This window comes from Chelmon rostratus, chromosome 23, assembly GCF_017976325.1.
Source record: "Chelmon rostratus isolate fCheRos1 chromosome 23, fCheRos1.pri, whole genome shotgun sequence".
NCBI lineage: Eukaryota > Metazoa > Chordata > Actinopteri > Chaetodontiformes > Chaetodontidae > Chelmon > Chelmon rostratus.
The window spans coordinates 15604341-15619547 of record NC_055680.1 but is presented as its reverse complement, the minus strand read 5'-3'; the positions used below and the strand labels follow the sequence as shown (position 1 = coordinate 15619547).

Below are 15207 nucleotides of genomic sequence, written 5' to 3'. Positions count from 1 at the left end.
GATGGAAACGGTTGAGCAGCTCGTCTCTTTCCACCACATTCAGGTTCAGTTGAGCGGGGGCGCGCCTTGGGGGTTCACGCTGAAAGGAGGGCTCGAGCACGGCGAGCCGCTCATCATCACTAAAGTAAGTTGACCATAACAAGTGACTTCAATGACGCTGGCATTTTTATGGGAACTGTCAATGATGTGAGCTGCAACTGCTGAAAAGTCCTTCTGAGTGAGTCTGTGCTGCTCTGTTAGACTTTACATGACATTTTGTCCGTACATCCACAGTTTGGGTTCCATATTTGCATCGTATCGCACTCAAACTGAGTTTAAGACTTGTATTTCTTCAAGGATGTGGTTGCTGCAACACTCAAGCAAAACAGCAATTGTGGTTAGTCCTGCAGGCTTGTGCGACTGTGCTCTTATTCATATGTGCTTTTCACTCTGCTTGGCTGCTCGTCCCTTGGTTTAAACTTTTCAACCCAATGCAACAAGCCTGAAAAACTCTCCAGACTGCTTCTCCTGCATTTTGACTTCTGCACGGCCAGATCTGAAGCTCCCCTCTTCCACCTCTTCCTCCACTCCTGCAGCAGAGAATAAAAAGTTATTGTCCAAAGCCAGAGCAAACATCCGGGCCGGTTGATGTTTGTCAGCTGTCACTGTCCATGAGCGAAAAAAATCCCTGTTTAATGTAACGCAGCGGTTGGGTTCTCAAACCTGGAGGTCAAAGGGTCCCCCCAGGGGTGCTAAAAGGGGTTCCCAGGGGGATCCCTGGCGAAGTGAGGCTCAGTTCATCTCCCTGTCACTTCAATCACTGGAAGGTGAAAATGCCCAAGTGTTGACAGATGACTAAAACCGCTTCAGATGGTTAAGTTCCAGGCAGAAATGTGAGAATCCTTGAAAAGAAAGATTGGGATTCTCTGATGAGACATTGTTAGTATTTATTCTTCTTGTTCGCTTCGTAGATTATAGGTTAATGCCTCCTTTTTGCAGTGGCTTTCATCGACACCAGCACGTTTACGAATCAGCTTGTTTAGCCGAAGTATTTGAGCTGATGGACGTGTAGTGTGGTCTGCAGAGCTCTGACAGGTTACTTTTAATATCAGGAGCGTTTTTGGGGAGTTCGTAAGAGATTTAGTGCCTGCGTTCAGATTTCGACGTGACCTCGTCTTGTGCGATAAAGTCGTGGGGGCCTACGCTTCCTCCCGGCCTCTTCTCATGATTTCACGCTGCGGGCGGCGAGCTGCTGGAAATAAGGAGGGTGTCTTTGAATTACTGCAAGTAATTATTGGTGTGTGTTCTGCTGGGGGTGGTCTGTGTGTGTGTGTGTGTTCAGTCCAGTGCATAAGTAGGCCGCCTGACATGCAACCTCTGCTCTCTCTCTCTCTCTCAGTCTTTCCTTCGCTGTCTCTCGCCCACTCTGCTGAAAAGTCGCAGCAGCGGTGGTGTAAATGTTGGCCGGTGTAATGCTTCTATATTCACCACAGCACCACAGCGGGGAATGGAAAAGCCTGGCTCAGTCATCTGGAAACACACACTGACACACACACACACACACACACACACACAGACACACACACACACACACAGACACACACACACACACCAAGTCACACACAGTAACACAGCCCCTGGGAAAATGTGACTGGGACTGCTAAAGGAGATAAAAATCAAACTGTGCTCTATGGCTGTTTTGTGTCCAGTGGCTAGTTAAAACACACACACACACACACACACACACACACACACCCCGAAACACACGGACACAATAAAGTAGCTCAGGCGATGAGTGCTGGACAGGGAACTGTGGAGCAGAAAAGTGTTTAAAGTGTTTAATGATTAAGTGTGAAGTCCTTGAAGGAAAGTGGAGAAAGACGGGAACATGGTGAGAAGGTAAAGTTGAGGTGTGTGTGTGAAAGCATGAGTGTGTAATGTGTTTTAGGTCCAGCGAGGGCCAGAGAGAGTTTCCATCAGCCTCCACACAGAGGTTTACTGTGTCTGTATGGACCACAGCTGAACACAGTCCTAATCCTCACACTTCCGAGAGAGAGGGATGAGTGTGTGCGTGTGTGTGTGTGTGTGTGTGTGTGCGTGTTTGTGTGTGTGTGTGTGCGTGTGTGTGTATGTGTGATTCTTCACTAAAAGCATTCATTCGTTCATTTCTGGATCCTCAAGTGAAAACAAGAGGTGAAACACAGTGGCAGATCGTAACATGCTGAGATTTATACCTCCGGAGTTTTTTAGGGCCTAGTGGTGAAGCAATCAGTCAATCAATCAGTTTGAATATAAAAATTAGACCGCGGCTGTTTCAAGAGTCGATGAATCATTTAAGCTTCATATCAAGAAAAAAAGACAAGCATTTGCTGCTTCCATCTTCTCAGATGTGTCGTTTTGCTGCTTTTTTCTGCATCTCATCAGTGTAAACTGAAAATCTTTTGAGTTTTTAACTGTTGGTCGTACAAAACAAGCTTAATTATGATTATTCTATGTATCCATCCATCCATTTTTTTCCTCTTACCTGGATCTGGATTGTTTTGGTAGCACCAAAATAGCCCACACCCCATTCACCCTACCTACTGCCTCTTTTCAGTCCTTGAGAAAATCCAAGGCATTCCCAGGCCAGATTGGGTACATAATCCTCCCAGCAGGTCAGAGCAGGTCATTTTTATTAACGATCAATCAAAAATCAAAAAATTCACTGGATGATGAATAATAGTTTCTTTCAGGCCTGTAGTCCTCACAGGTTTGTGTCAGATTTAAAGAGTTAAAAGCATGAGTCTGCTGTTTTTTTCTGGATGCACACGAGGCAGAAAGTGAGTAAAAATGTTGCCCTTTCAGGACGTCCATGTTTCGAGGAGTGTGTGTTCGTGGCCCTTTTGAGAGCGTGTACGCTGCAGGAGGGGGAAGGGTGGCTTCCCGAGTCTGAGACAGCAGAGGGATATAAGCCATTTGGTCAACATTCCACCAGGAGCATAACAAATTACCACTGTGGGGAGTGTGTGTGTGGATGGGTGGGGAGATATCGTGCATGTGTGTGTTCGTACACAAGTGTGCATTGCTCATACGCATCATTTTCAGCCTTGAATACTTGTTTTTTTCAGAGCCGGTGATTAGCCGTTAGCACGGAAAGTTTAAGGTTTTATCTGGCCAACAAAGTTAGCCAGTCAGTCATTAGCTTAGCTAGCCAGTCAGCCATTCAGTCAGTCAGCCTGTCAGCCTGTTGGCAAGTTATTAGCCTGTCAGTCAGTCAGTCTAGGCTTGAGCATGCTTCAATGAAATCACATGCAAAAGTTGTCGTGTTTTACCCACATTTTAGCTGCGTAAATATGCCTGTAATGGCTACATACATGGTTTAATGCTAACTCAAGCTAACAGGTTTCAACTAGAAAGTCAGCACACGTTCCTGATTGGTGGGAATGAAGGAGCAGCACAGATATCAGATTTTAGGCTATAAATTACTATAATAATACAAAATATAATCTTCATTATTTGGACCCAAACAGTGTTTAAATCTTACAATGAATGAAGGCTACCCTAAAAACACATGTAGCCTCTCAGAATAGCTAAAGCTAGGTTGCTACTGTTGCTAGTAAGCTAGTAAACAAGGCATGCTAAACTTTAGAGAACACAATTTAATCTGTTCTTTGCATTTTTTTTAAGACCATCCAAAGTCTTAAATTTAATTTCTTGGATTATAGCTGCTTTCCAAACCCTCCCATGTTCACCTCCCCCAACAAAAAAATTAATATGGACAAACATGAACCTTATGCATCCTGACTGATCTGTGGACATGCCTGGGCTGGACCCTTGTGCAGCCAGGCAGCCATGTTTTCAGGCCATTCGTCATTTCAGACTAGCGCTTGCCAATCCCGAGTGTTTGCTCTTTCACATGCGGTGGTGATAACTAAGTGGTGAGTGCCTTCCATTGTTGCGTCTGACAGAGCAGCTGCTGCCGAGCTGTCAGCTCACCGTCATATGTGGTTTTTGACATCCACTGTGAGCTCTCCGGGGACCGTCTTTGTGAGTTCGTGTCTCCTCGGCCGTTTCTGGCCCCGCCGCGGATGTCTGGCGATGGTTCGCCCCGCTGCGGCGAGGCGACGTCCTGCTTCTCGGCGACGAGTCAGTTGCTTTCGTGAATGCTGTTAATTGAAGAATCGTAGGATGTTTTTAACACTTGTCCGTCTCTGTTGTTTTGATGGATCCCAGTTGCTCGTGCCTGTTTTTCCCACCAGACTTCTGCAGACCAGACATGTCTGCTATCTAAATGAACATCAGACTCTACATGCTGCACCAGAGTCTGTCTGAGTGGACTGAAGCCTTCATTATCTTTTCTTTTTTCATTGCTTGTGTGTGTCTGCGTGTACATGATGGAGTTGTAGGAACTATTATTACCTCCAGTTTGTTTTCTAAGAGATTTAATGTGATATTATAGCAGAAAACGTTTTGCACATGTTAAATATGAAAGAAGGAAGCTTCAGTAGACTTACAAATCGAAGACAGCTCCACCTCGAACAGCATCTTACAATAACTATACAAGATTCAAACCAATGTGGTGTGAGAGTATTAGCCGGCAGCTAGCTGGCCTACCCCTGGCTGAGCGCTGCACAATCCGTTTTCTTTGCGGTCCACATGTTCTGCAAAGCCGGATTCACCGCTGTCATTCTCCTCCCAGTCGACCGGCCAACAAGCAGCCCGTCTCCCAGACCGTCCGACCGCTGAAACCGGCGGTGAACTGCTGACCCGCAGCGGGAGGCATCTTTGGGAAAGCTTCGACTGGGCCGAGCTCCCCGTGTTGTCTTTTTATTTTGTTAATTTGTGTTGAGCTGTGGACTGGAGATGAACTGAGCGACGGCCTCTCTGCACTGGGGTGACTGAACTGCGTTGGCACTTCTTGTGCGACACGCTGTTCGAATGAGTTTTGAGGAGAAATTCGTGGCCGTGTCTTTGAATTTTCCCAAAGGTTAATGCATCCTGTATATGAACTTGCTTGGTGCATGTTTTTGATGTTAGCTGCTGTGTATCATGATGTGCTTATTGCTTGAACGGGGATGCAGATGTGGAGCGTTGCATGAAGGGTGAGCTGGCAGTAAATCTCCTTGATCCAAAGTTGAATCTCACTTGAAGTTGAACAGCAGTCGTCACCATAAACAGTGTATTGAATCAAGTTTCAGGTTTCAAAGACATGTAGAAGATCACGAGAAAACACGCGGAAGTCTCATCAGAGGCTCTTGTTATCTTGCTTTGGTCTGGGACTCTTGCAGATTATCAGATTTTGCCGTCTTTAACTCAGGATCTGAATCAGCGGATTTATTGTGGAAAAAAACAGCTGAAAGACCCTTTAAGATGACGATGACCGCTGAATTTACTTTGACGATTGCAAACTAAATTGTTGAATATGTGATGTTTTCATTTGCAGCAGGATTTCGAAGTATCTCGTTGCACAAGTTCGGCTCTACCGAGGCCAAACCGAGCTCTGCTGCATGTGGGTGCGAGGGCTGTTCGTAAGGGTTGTTTACGAAGTTGTTTTCTGTTCCTGAAAGGCATTTCGCTTCGTCTTTTTCTGCTGGAAATCAGGCCGTGTGTCTTGTGGGGAGCATTCCAGCAGAGTGTGTTTGAAAACACAGCGAGCGGTCTGGAATTAGATTCGCCCAGAACAGGCAGCAAAGATGGAGACGATAATCCTTCTCTCTCGTCCTGCTGTTGACAGTAACAGAAATCCAGGGATTTTACAGAAGAATGTTTTGACATGTGGTCGGAGGTATGCAACCAAATGTCTTGGGTTGGTAAACAGTGTGTGTGTGTGTGTGTGTGTGTGTGTGTGTGTGTGTGTGTGTGTGTGTGTGTGTGTGTGTGTGTGTGTGTGTGTGTGTGTTACCCTCTACATTCCAGTAAAGGTAGCCTCCAGTAGCAATCTGCTCTGCGGGGGGTAGATGAGGATGCCATCAGATAGAGATGCTATTGTCTCAACTGTGCGTGTGCGTGTGTGTGTGTGTGTGTGTGTGTGTGTGTGTTTGTGTGTGTGTGTGTGTTTCCATGTCCTCTGCCCTGAATTGCTTTGCTAACTGTCCTAGCTAACCAAAAGCATATGTCGTGCTGCAACATAGAACACAATAGAGCATATTGAGGAGTGTGTTCATGCTTCCAACAGATTATATTGAGTTTTGCATGAAGAACTGGAAGGAAACGGAAAACTCCGTTTAATTTTGATCATCATTTAATCATATAAAGTCATTTGCGAAGCAGGAAGGCCAAACATCAGCGGTTCCTGCCTCTCAAATGGAAATATTTAACTTTTTGGTCTTCTTTAATAATCTGCATACTTTTGGGTTTCGGGCCGTTGGTCAGACTTAACAAACAATCTGAATCCTTGGGTCAGCTTGGGGCAGTTTGGCTGTTTCATGGAACAAATGGAAGACAATCAATGGAGAAAATGATGCGCAGGCGAATGAGTAATGAAAATAATTGTTGCTCGCAGCGCTGCACGGACGATAGAAGTTTGTTAAATGTTAAGATGTACAGGGAGCTGTCAGCGTCAGGGATGAGTTGCTTCTGCTGCAGCTAAAGATCATCTTTATTTTTGATTACTTTTTTTCTCCAATTAATTTATTGTTTAGTAAATTAAATGTCAAATAAATGTCTAAACTGCTCAGCACAGTTTCCCCAGAGTCTTCAGTGTGTGTGTGTGTGTGTGTGTGTGTGTGTGTGCGTGTGCGTGCGTGCGTGCGTGTGCGTGCGTGTGTGTGTGTGTGTGTGTGTGTGTGCGTGTGCGTGCGTGCGTGCGTGTGCGTGCGTGTGTGTGCGTGTGTGTGTGTGTGTGTGTGTGTGTGTTAGGGTGGGGTTGGAATGTCTCTATCTCTGATCTTTGGAGCCTTTAGCTGTTTCTTTAGGCTATGTCTGGAGGCTCTCTCTCTCTCTCACACACACACACTAAAATAACAGCCTCTCTTTTCATAGGTGCATCAGTACACTGACCCTCACACACACACACACACACACACACACACACACACACACAGAGCATTGTTGTTATTTTAGTGTGTGTGTTTGTGCGTCTGAGAGTCTGTGTGTGTCATGAAAAAGATATTAAAGATGTCTGGGAGATATATGTCATAATTGAATTGTGCGTGTGTGTGTGTGTCTGTGCATGTGGTGTGTGTGTGTGTGTTTGTGTGTGTGTTGGGGGTAGGGGTCCTGACCTGAGGCGGCTGCAGTTGTTATTGTTTTTGTCCGACACTCTGCATTTTCAGAAGCCCCTCTACACTCTCACTGGGGGGGGGGCAGCACACACAGACACACAGACACACACACACACCTCAGCCGTGTTTTTTTTTCCTCAGATTACACCGAAATTGCATCTTGATGCGACGGAGAACAGTTTTTGAAAGCCCTGCAGGGTTTTGTGTTCTGCTGATTAGCGCAGCTCCAGGTTTCCCCCACAGAATCACTCAGCGGACAGAGCTAATTGAAGTACTAATAAAACACTGTGAAAGTACTCCTTCATTTAGCTGAAGGAGGAAAATTTTCTCAAGCCATGAAGGAACACTCCATCCTCCAGTTTATCACAAACAGTAGATTAGATTGACAGAAATCTAATTGGCAGCTGTTGATAATAAACTCCTTTTTCAAACCCAAGATAATCATTAACTGGTTCTCCAGTTTGAGGGCTTGCTGCTTTGGGCTCGAGGAAACTATTATCTGACATTAATCGATCATTTGTTAACATAATAATCATGTAGCTTCTCTAGAAAAGCTGGGCTGACAGATTCAGCGTGGTGCAGTAAATTCGCCTGCAGTCCACGCTGAAACATAACATAACATCCTAAGGCTCAGTTCATCCCGTTCCTTCGGTCGCACCTTGTTTCTGGTTTCGCTGCCTCTTTATAAGATTTTCCACCAGCCGCGCTGCAGCTATTATGTTTAACGCCTCGACATTAGAAGCAGTTTCCCAGCCATTATGTCGGATTAAGGAGGGCCTGTTAGAGGCAGAGCTTGTGTTTTCTGTGCGTCTGTGTTTATATGTTTACAGTTTATTGCGACGTAGCCGTGCCCAAACCAGAGAATGTACCACACACACACACACACACACACACACACACATTCCACCATGCAATGCGGTCCACTCTCATGGCTACCCTGGCAAGTCGACTCCAGTTTGAGGTCTGAAATGACACAGAACTCTCTTTGTTTACTGGGTCTTCTCTCCTCGCCGTCTGCCCTCGGCGGCGTCTGACGGAAGCGCGCCTCCGTCCCTCCGTCTCTCCCCTCCTCGCCCTCGTCAGGCCACGCAGGTTACCCGGGGGACGTCGAGTGGGATTTCTTCCCTCGCATTTGTTCCTCGTCGGATGAGGGGAACTTCTGAGAGGGAAACTAAAGTTTGTGGGTGTGGGGAGGAGGGGGACAGAGGGTGTGTTGCATTCCTGTCGGTTCGGAGTTTGCCCAGATTGTTTATTCATCTCTTGGGTTGTGTGATTTTGGTTGAATTTGGGATTCCTGAAAACTGATAAATGTTGCTGATCATCAATATTTAATGTCTGTTGTGGGATAAATAAAAGAGACTGAGTGTCTCCACCTGAAATTTTTCTTTTTATGACGACGGAAAGCCTCTGAAGCAGCCTTTTTGACCACTGTGGGAAACAAAAACCGGCACTGAAGGCTCGACCAATCACATACTTTTAATGTGAATCACTCTTAATGACAGGACAGCCAAGTCGCGCTGTAGTTGGGAGGCTGTGGGATAAATATACTGGCTTAGGAGGATTTGGAGCTAAAAAAAGTTGGAAGAAAATGTGTCAAAAATCTTAAAATGTGCACAAACTGTTGCTTTTCATTGGCGGTTTTACAAGCAGCTGCTGGAGTCTGAGAAAATAGAGCCTGACAGCGTCTTAGCTTTCTAGTTTTTAATAAAACCGCCATCCAGATCAGTGTGACAGACCGGAGATGGAGATGAATGAGTAGGAGTGTGATAGGGATGGATGGGAGAGGGAAATGAAGGAAAGACAGAGGGATAGAAATGTAAGGAGGAAGAAGAAAATATGGGAACAAGAAAGTGGCGAGACCTCTTGATTAGAACAGAAACAGGGGGCGAGGGGGTCGTCTGCGGCTCCTGTAGCTGTAGGCCGATGGTTGGATAATAGATGGATGGAGAGGGAATAGATCAAAAGATAGAGGAGGTGGGGGAGAAGGGCAGCCAGGGAAGAGCAAAAGGTTTCATGTTTCTGGACCCAGCTGCCAGATTGATGCTTTCCTGCCTTTTTGTCTGCGTTTACGAGTCTTTGAACACATCTCTAGCTTGTTTTGAGCTTCTGAAAAAGCTCGAAATATTTTCCATTCAGCGTTCATGTCCAAAAAGCACATTATGTGTGTTCACGAGTCCAGTTTTTCAACTGTATTGTTGACATACGTGTTTGGTCGCTGGTGGTTTTCTTCTTCTCTTGTTCTATTTTTGGCACATCATTATGTTTCTTGCTGCGTTACTGCCACTAATTGCATTTCAGTGCACCTGTTTTATGCACATTTCTAACTTGTGCATGAAAACATTTGAGTGGAAGTGGCAGAAATTTGAAAAAAAAAAAAAAAACAGCTGGAAAACTGTAAAAACCTCATTACGCTTGGCTGAGGTGGAAAAGTTGGTGCATTGATCGAAGCGCGCAGACTTAAACATCCAAACAGACGTAAATATGAGGAAATCATGACGTCCATGAAGAGCGTGACGTGAACACTGAAGTTTCCACAGATAAAAAACTGCAGTGGATGAAACTTAATGAAGCAAATATAAATGCTGTGTTTCATTTTTTTTATTGGCTCGAGGTTTGACTGCCGCTCTTTTAATTACGTCATCTTGTTGCGTCCTTTTCGTCCTTTCTCGTGGTTTAATGGTAGATTTCCTCCACCAGCTGTTGAACTCCTAATGTTCTCTTAAATGTAGTGGATGGAAACATAAATTGCAGGAGTTTTTTCTGTGAATTTGGATAAAATTTGCGTTTAACATGGATGGAAGCTTGCTGCTGCTGATCAAATACAAACAAACTGAGGACGTGCTTTTTAGCACTGCTATTGGTCAAAACCTCCACATTGTACCTTTTAGAGATTGGCAGAAAAAGCCTTAGATGTCATTTATTAGGACACAAAGAGTCAGACTGAGCTGATCTGCTCCCTCAGGACTGAGTCGACGAGGTTTGAGTACGCTGCGCTGACATGAGCAAACAAACCACTGTCATCACATTTTCATTCAAAGTTTCAAACCTCGATTAAAACCAGCAGTAAAAAAGAGAAAACAGACGTAAATCTCTCATGTGCAAGAACCCAAACTATTCTGAGCATCACTCACATGAAGAAACTAGTAACGAAATAGGTTTTCAGGCCGTTTTAGAGCAAGTAAACAAAGGTTAGTAGACAAAGAGGTGAGTCCACCACGGCTTCTGTTGCTCCTTCTGTTAATTACAGATGAACGTTTGTACGCTCATAAATCTGATATCTCTGTGCGGTGGCTGCTCAAATCTGTCTACAACTGTTAAATTAAGTGGTAGAAACGCTGCTTTGTTATTGTTGATTTTTCTCAACAGGCTACTTTCAACCGATGATCAGTACTGATTGACTAACAGCTGGCAATCTGTGTGTGGAGGGACGTTGTGGCGAACACATGCAGAACCACCACTTCAAAAAGGCTGATTTAAGCCCGAGAGGCATTTTTCAATGTCGGACGCTTTCTTCGTCTTCTATCAAAAGGCTTATTTCCTCGAGGAACCTAACGTGGTTTTGATCTAATTGTTATCGATTTTTGGCCTCAGCTTTTTTCAGCCGATCTGTTATGACTCTCATAAAAATACTTGAATGGAAGCCCATATCGAAAAACTACGAAGGGAAAGAGTTTGAAAGCCGGCTAAGCAGCTTTGATCCAACAGAACGTAGAAATACACACAATGTACTCTCTCTGTCTCGCTCATAAACACACGCAGCAGCCATGAACCAGACCAGCGACTCGTCGACAGGGCAAGGTCATTTACTGCACATTAAGAAGTTAATGTTCCACCCCTATTTAAGTGTGTGTGTGCGCATTTGTGCGTGTGAGATAAAGCGGACGCACACACACTCACACACATATGACATTGATGGATCAATTCGGCCCGTCTCTGGTCCCACCAGGCCGCTGACCTTTTGGCCTCTGCTATTATCAGCGCTGGTCGCCGGATATAATGGCTTCCATACTCAAGCAGAAACAGCCTGGGGTGTGTGCGTGCGTGTGTGTGCGTGTGCGTTTCATGGTCACACACCATGAAAGAGGATGAAATAAGCTGTTTTCCTGTGCACAAACAATGCATGTGGAGAGTTTGTGGCTGCACTATATTTCCTGAAATCAATATGATGATGAGTTTGGGGTCACGCTAACTTTGCACTTGCCTCCTGCTTTGAAGACTCAGATAAAACAACATGCATCAGGTCAAGCAGCAGATGCCTACTAAAGCTTTATAGATAAACTTTGACACCAAAAGCTTAAATCAGACCTGTTTCTGCATGGAAACATACCTGCAGCCCTCTAAAGCTTGTTGTCTTGTTCCTGTACGTGTAATATTTTCTGGGTTATCCGTCTCAGATTGCACAACCAGAAGAGACGAGTGTTTGTTTTCTGTGTTTCTGTGAGCTCTCGGCCTCAAAGTGTCCTCATAAAACCTCTCAAAGCTGAACTGTTTTCGTTTGTGTATTTGCGTCGTCCCCATATCAACCCCGAGAGCACCCGTCCGTCCCCAAAATGGACTTTTTCCTCACGGTGTGTACATGTACACAAACCCGTGTGTGCGCGCCAGACTATCACACTGCCAGAAAGTGTGTATTGTTTCTTTCGTGTGTGTGTGTGTGTGTGAGAGACTGTCACTTAAGTGTATGAGCGAGGTTAAGAGTCGCTGTTTGAGTGTCAGGCTTATTGAGGATTAGAACAACCCAGTCGTGTGTGTGTGTGTGTGTGTGTGTGTGTGTGTGTGTGTGTGTGTGTGTGTGAGTGTGGGGGTTGTTGTGGTGGATTATGGGATCTCGAAGGTGCGTTTTATGATGTATTGATCTGGATGACGGCTGAGGGTTAAAGTTCGACAGGTTGGCGTTTCTTCAGTGTCGTCGGGGTGAGCGCGGCCCCGCTGTGCTCCGTCGCTGAGGATTCTGGGTAGCGGGGCTTTGATGTGGCCGACAGCTCGGAGTCTGTAATTAGAGGCTTGTTTTCACAGATTAAGTAAGATTTTAATGGTATTACTGGAGCTTAAGGTGGTAAGAACATCTTTTGGTGTAAAGCAGTCGGGTTTCTGCACTGGATTTCCAAAAGATCACCTGTCAATCAAACAAAGTGGGCGACACAGTGACGTCTGTTTTCTTTGAATTTTCTGGACATTAATACAATTTATGCTGACGACTCAGCTGCAGACCAAAAAATGCATAAGTGTGCTTGTTTGAGAAGCCAACAACTTAACTGTTCTTCCACAATTTAAACTTAAAATGTGAATTTAACACAAGGTTGCAGCATCTGTTGCCGTTCATCGTCATGCATCCAGCTTGTTTTGCTGCTGTTTGTTTCTAATAAGTTGTAATTTTGGCGCGTCGTCCTGAATTTATGCGGCGCCCGCGTCGCAGGACTGTGTGTTTTTTTTGTCTGCTTGCCTTCGGGCCAATCATAAACAAGTGTCCTTCCTTGGCACATCTTCAAGCGAGAGGAGGGATTTTTTAATTTGAATGTAAAACATTTAGTCTCATCCTGGGAGCGAGGCTAATAAAAATATACGAGCGAGGAGACCCACCAGAAAGTGGCCGCAGCACATTTTGAATAATTGCTGGAAATATTGTGGATTAAAAACAAACATAAGGAAGCGCTGAGTGGGCCGAGTGTGTAGATGTACAGGTTTGTGTGTAAGTGGAGGAATGCCTGGACGTCCAGTGGACACAACGTGGCGATGCAGAAAGGAAGGACAGAAATGTTCCTTATTATATGTTTTCCTCCTGAGTCTAAATAAACCAATTTAAGACTAAGACCGAGACCAAGCTAAGATTTTGACTGTGATGCAGCAGGTCACTGAGGACAGCTACAATCTTCCATAGCTTATATTGTTTGTGTGTTGAGCTAATACTGCTATTTATATTTATATAATACATTCATTTAGAGTCAAAAGCTACTGAGATCTGCTAAACTGGCTACCTTTATGCTAAGATAGCTACCTTTAGCTACTCCAGCTACTGTTCAATTATGTGGAATAATCAAAATGCCAGTTAATTAGAATGGCTCTTTTTCATTTACAGATAACAACTATTGGAAATCAATCACTTAATTTGGCTTTAGTTTTAGCTCGGGCTAATCGTGGCTACTTTACAAGCTAGCTTTCACTTGACACAGCCCTCGTGCTTTAGCTGTCGAGTTAGCGGCGTGTTTTTAGGTCTGTTTTGTAGTTAAATTCAATTTAATTTAAGTTAAATTACGCATTTGTGTGCGTGCTTGTGTGCGTGCGTGTGTCGAAGTCGAATGAAGCTGCGAGAGACGAACACATCGGGGGATATAAAAACACGGCCGGCGAGGCATTTCTCCTCTGGCTGAAACAAAACACACTCTGTTCACCTGAGAGAGCTGGAGGTGACGGTGTTTGCTCACATGTTGCCGTTGCGTCATGTGACTCGACCACAGGAAGTTTCTGTGGCTTCATGTTGCAGATTCAGGATGTCAGAGATTAATAGAGGAGAGACGATCAATCACAAATGACCGAAAGAAGTGCTGATGGGAGATTATTTGTCTGTGTTGGTTTCCTCTCTTTTCCTTTCTCCTTTTCTTCTTTTGCTCTCTTTTTCTTTTCTCCTTCTCCTTCCTTTGCTATCATTTCTTCTCTCATCATCTCCCTCCAATTTACTCTTCTTCTCTTTCCTCTTTCCCTTTCTTTCTTTTCCTTCATTTCCTTGTCCTCTCCTCACTTCGTCTTTTTCCTTTCCTTTCCTTTGCTCTCATCCTCTCTCTTTTTCCTTTCCTTTCCTTTTTTTTCCTCTCACCTCTTCTTCTCTTATTTTCCCCTCCTCTTCTTTCTATCTATTTTCTCTTTCATTTCCCCCCTTTCATTTCATTTCATTTCCTCTCTTCCTCTTTCTTTCTTTTCATTCATTTTCCTCTCCTCTCCTATTTTCATCTCACTCTTCATTCATTTCCTCTCCTTTTTTCCTTTCTTCTTATCTTCTTTCCTTTTCTTTCTTCTCCGCTTTTTTCAAATCCTTTCCTCTTCTCTCCCTTCTTCTTTCCACTCCTGTTCTTCCCCTTTCCCCCTTTCTTTCCTTTCCTTTCTTTTCATCTTCCTCGCGTCCTCCCATCTCTACTTCCTCCCTTCTCTTCTTTCCTTTTCTTTCTTCTCCTCTTGTTTCAAATCCTTTCCTCTTCTTTTCCTACTTCTTTCCATTCCTGTTCTTTCCCTCTCCCCCTTTCTTTCCTTCCCTCCATTTTCCTCTCCTCTCCACTGTGGTATTGAATTTAATACCGCTCTGTCAGTGACCAGGGGTCTCCACCTCTCTAAGGGGCCACAGGGCTGCAGCTTCACCCAGAAAGGGCTTCTCTGTCTGGGGCATCATTGTCTCGTTTGCTCCCTTTAATGATTCGGCAGAGAGGCCGTTTCAGGACAACACACCCCAGTTGCAACATCAGGGATCAACGGAGCTAGACAGCGGCGCACATGCAAACACACATCTAGCTGCTGGTGCTTTCGGTGCGAGCTTTTTTCCTTTTTCCATCCCTGCAGTTCCCCTCCTCCCGCCCTGATAAAGGAGGCCTTGTGTGAGCGTGGGTGTGAGGAAGGGAGGAGAAGCTCACAAGGCTCAGACTGGAGGGCAGAGGTTGATGGAGGGTGTGTGTGTTTGTGTGTGTGTTGTTGAGAGCTTATAAGAGAGAGTATTTGTCATGTGTGCGTATGTGCATCTCTCTGTTCTTGCAAATTTAGAACGGCTGGACTCTGAGCCGTATGGAGACTGAAATCTGGTAGTGACCGCTGCTGTTAGGTATTTAGGAACTTTATTGGCCATCATGTGGAAAATTGACAAGAAAAGGGCCTTTAAAAGTTTTAGTTCTCTACTTAAAACTTCTATCCAAACATAATGGGAACCAAAATAACTCTGAGACATCATAAGATGTTTGAATAATAAAGAAACTTATTTACTGTATTATTGCAAGTATGTTTTTTTGTAAAATACTGACTACTTTCTGATCACTGCTCATGCCCATAA

General features: G+C 44.7%; 1 protein-coding gene across 1 annotated transcript in view; it reads left to right on the top strand.

Moving 5' to 3' along the window:
* The window catches only part of shroom4 (shroom family member 4), a 63155-nt gene continuing 47948 nt past the window's right edge, over positions 1 to 15207 (top strand). Inside the window, exon 1 of the mRNA XM_041965455.1 lies at positions 1 to 124. Within this exon, the coding sequence (XP_041821389.1) occupies positions 2 to 124 (123 nt within the window). The 5' untranslated portion in view covers position 1. The remainder of the gene's footprint in view (positions 125 to 15207) is intronic.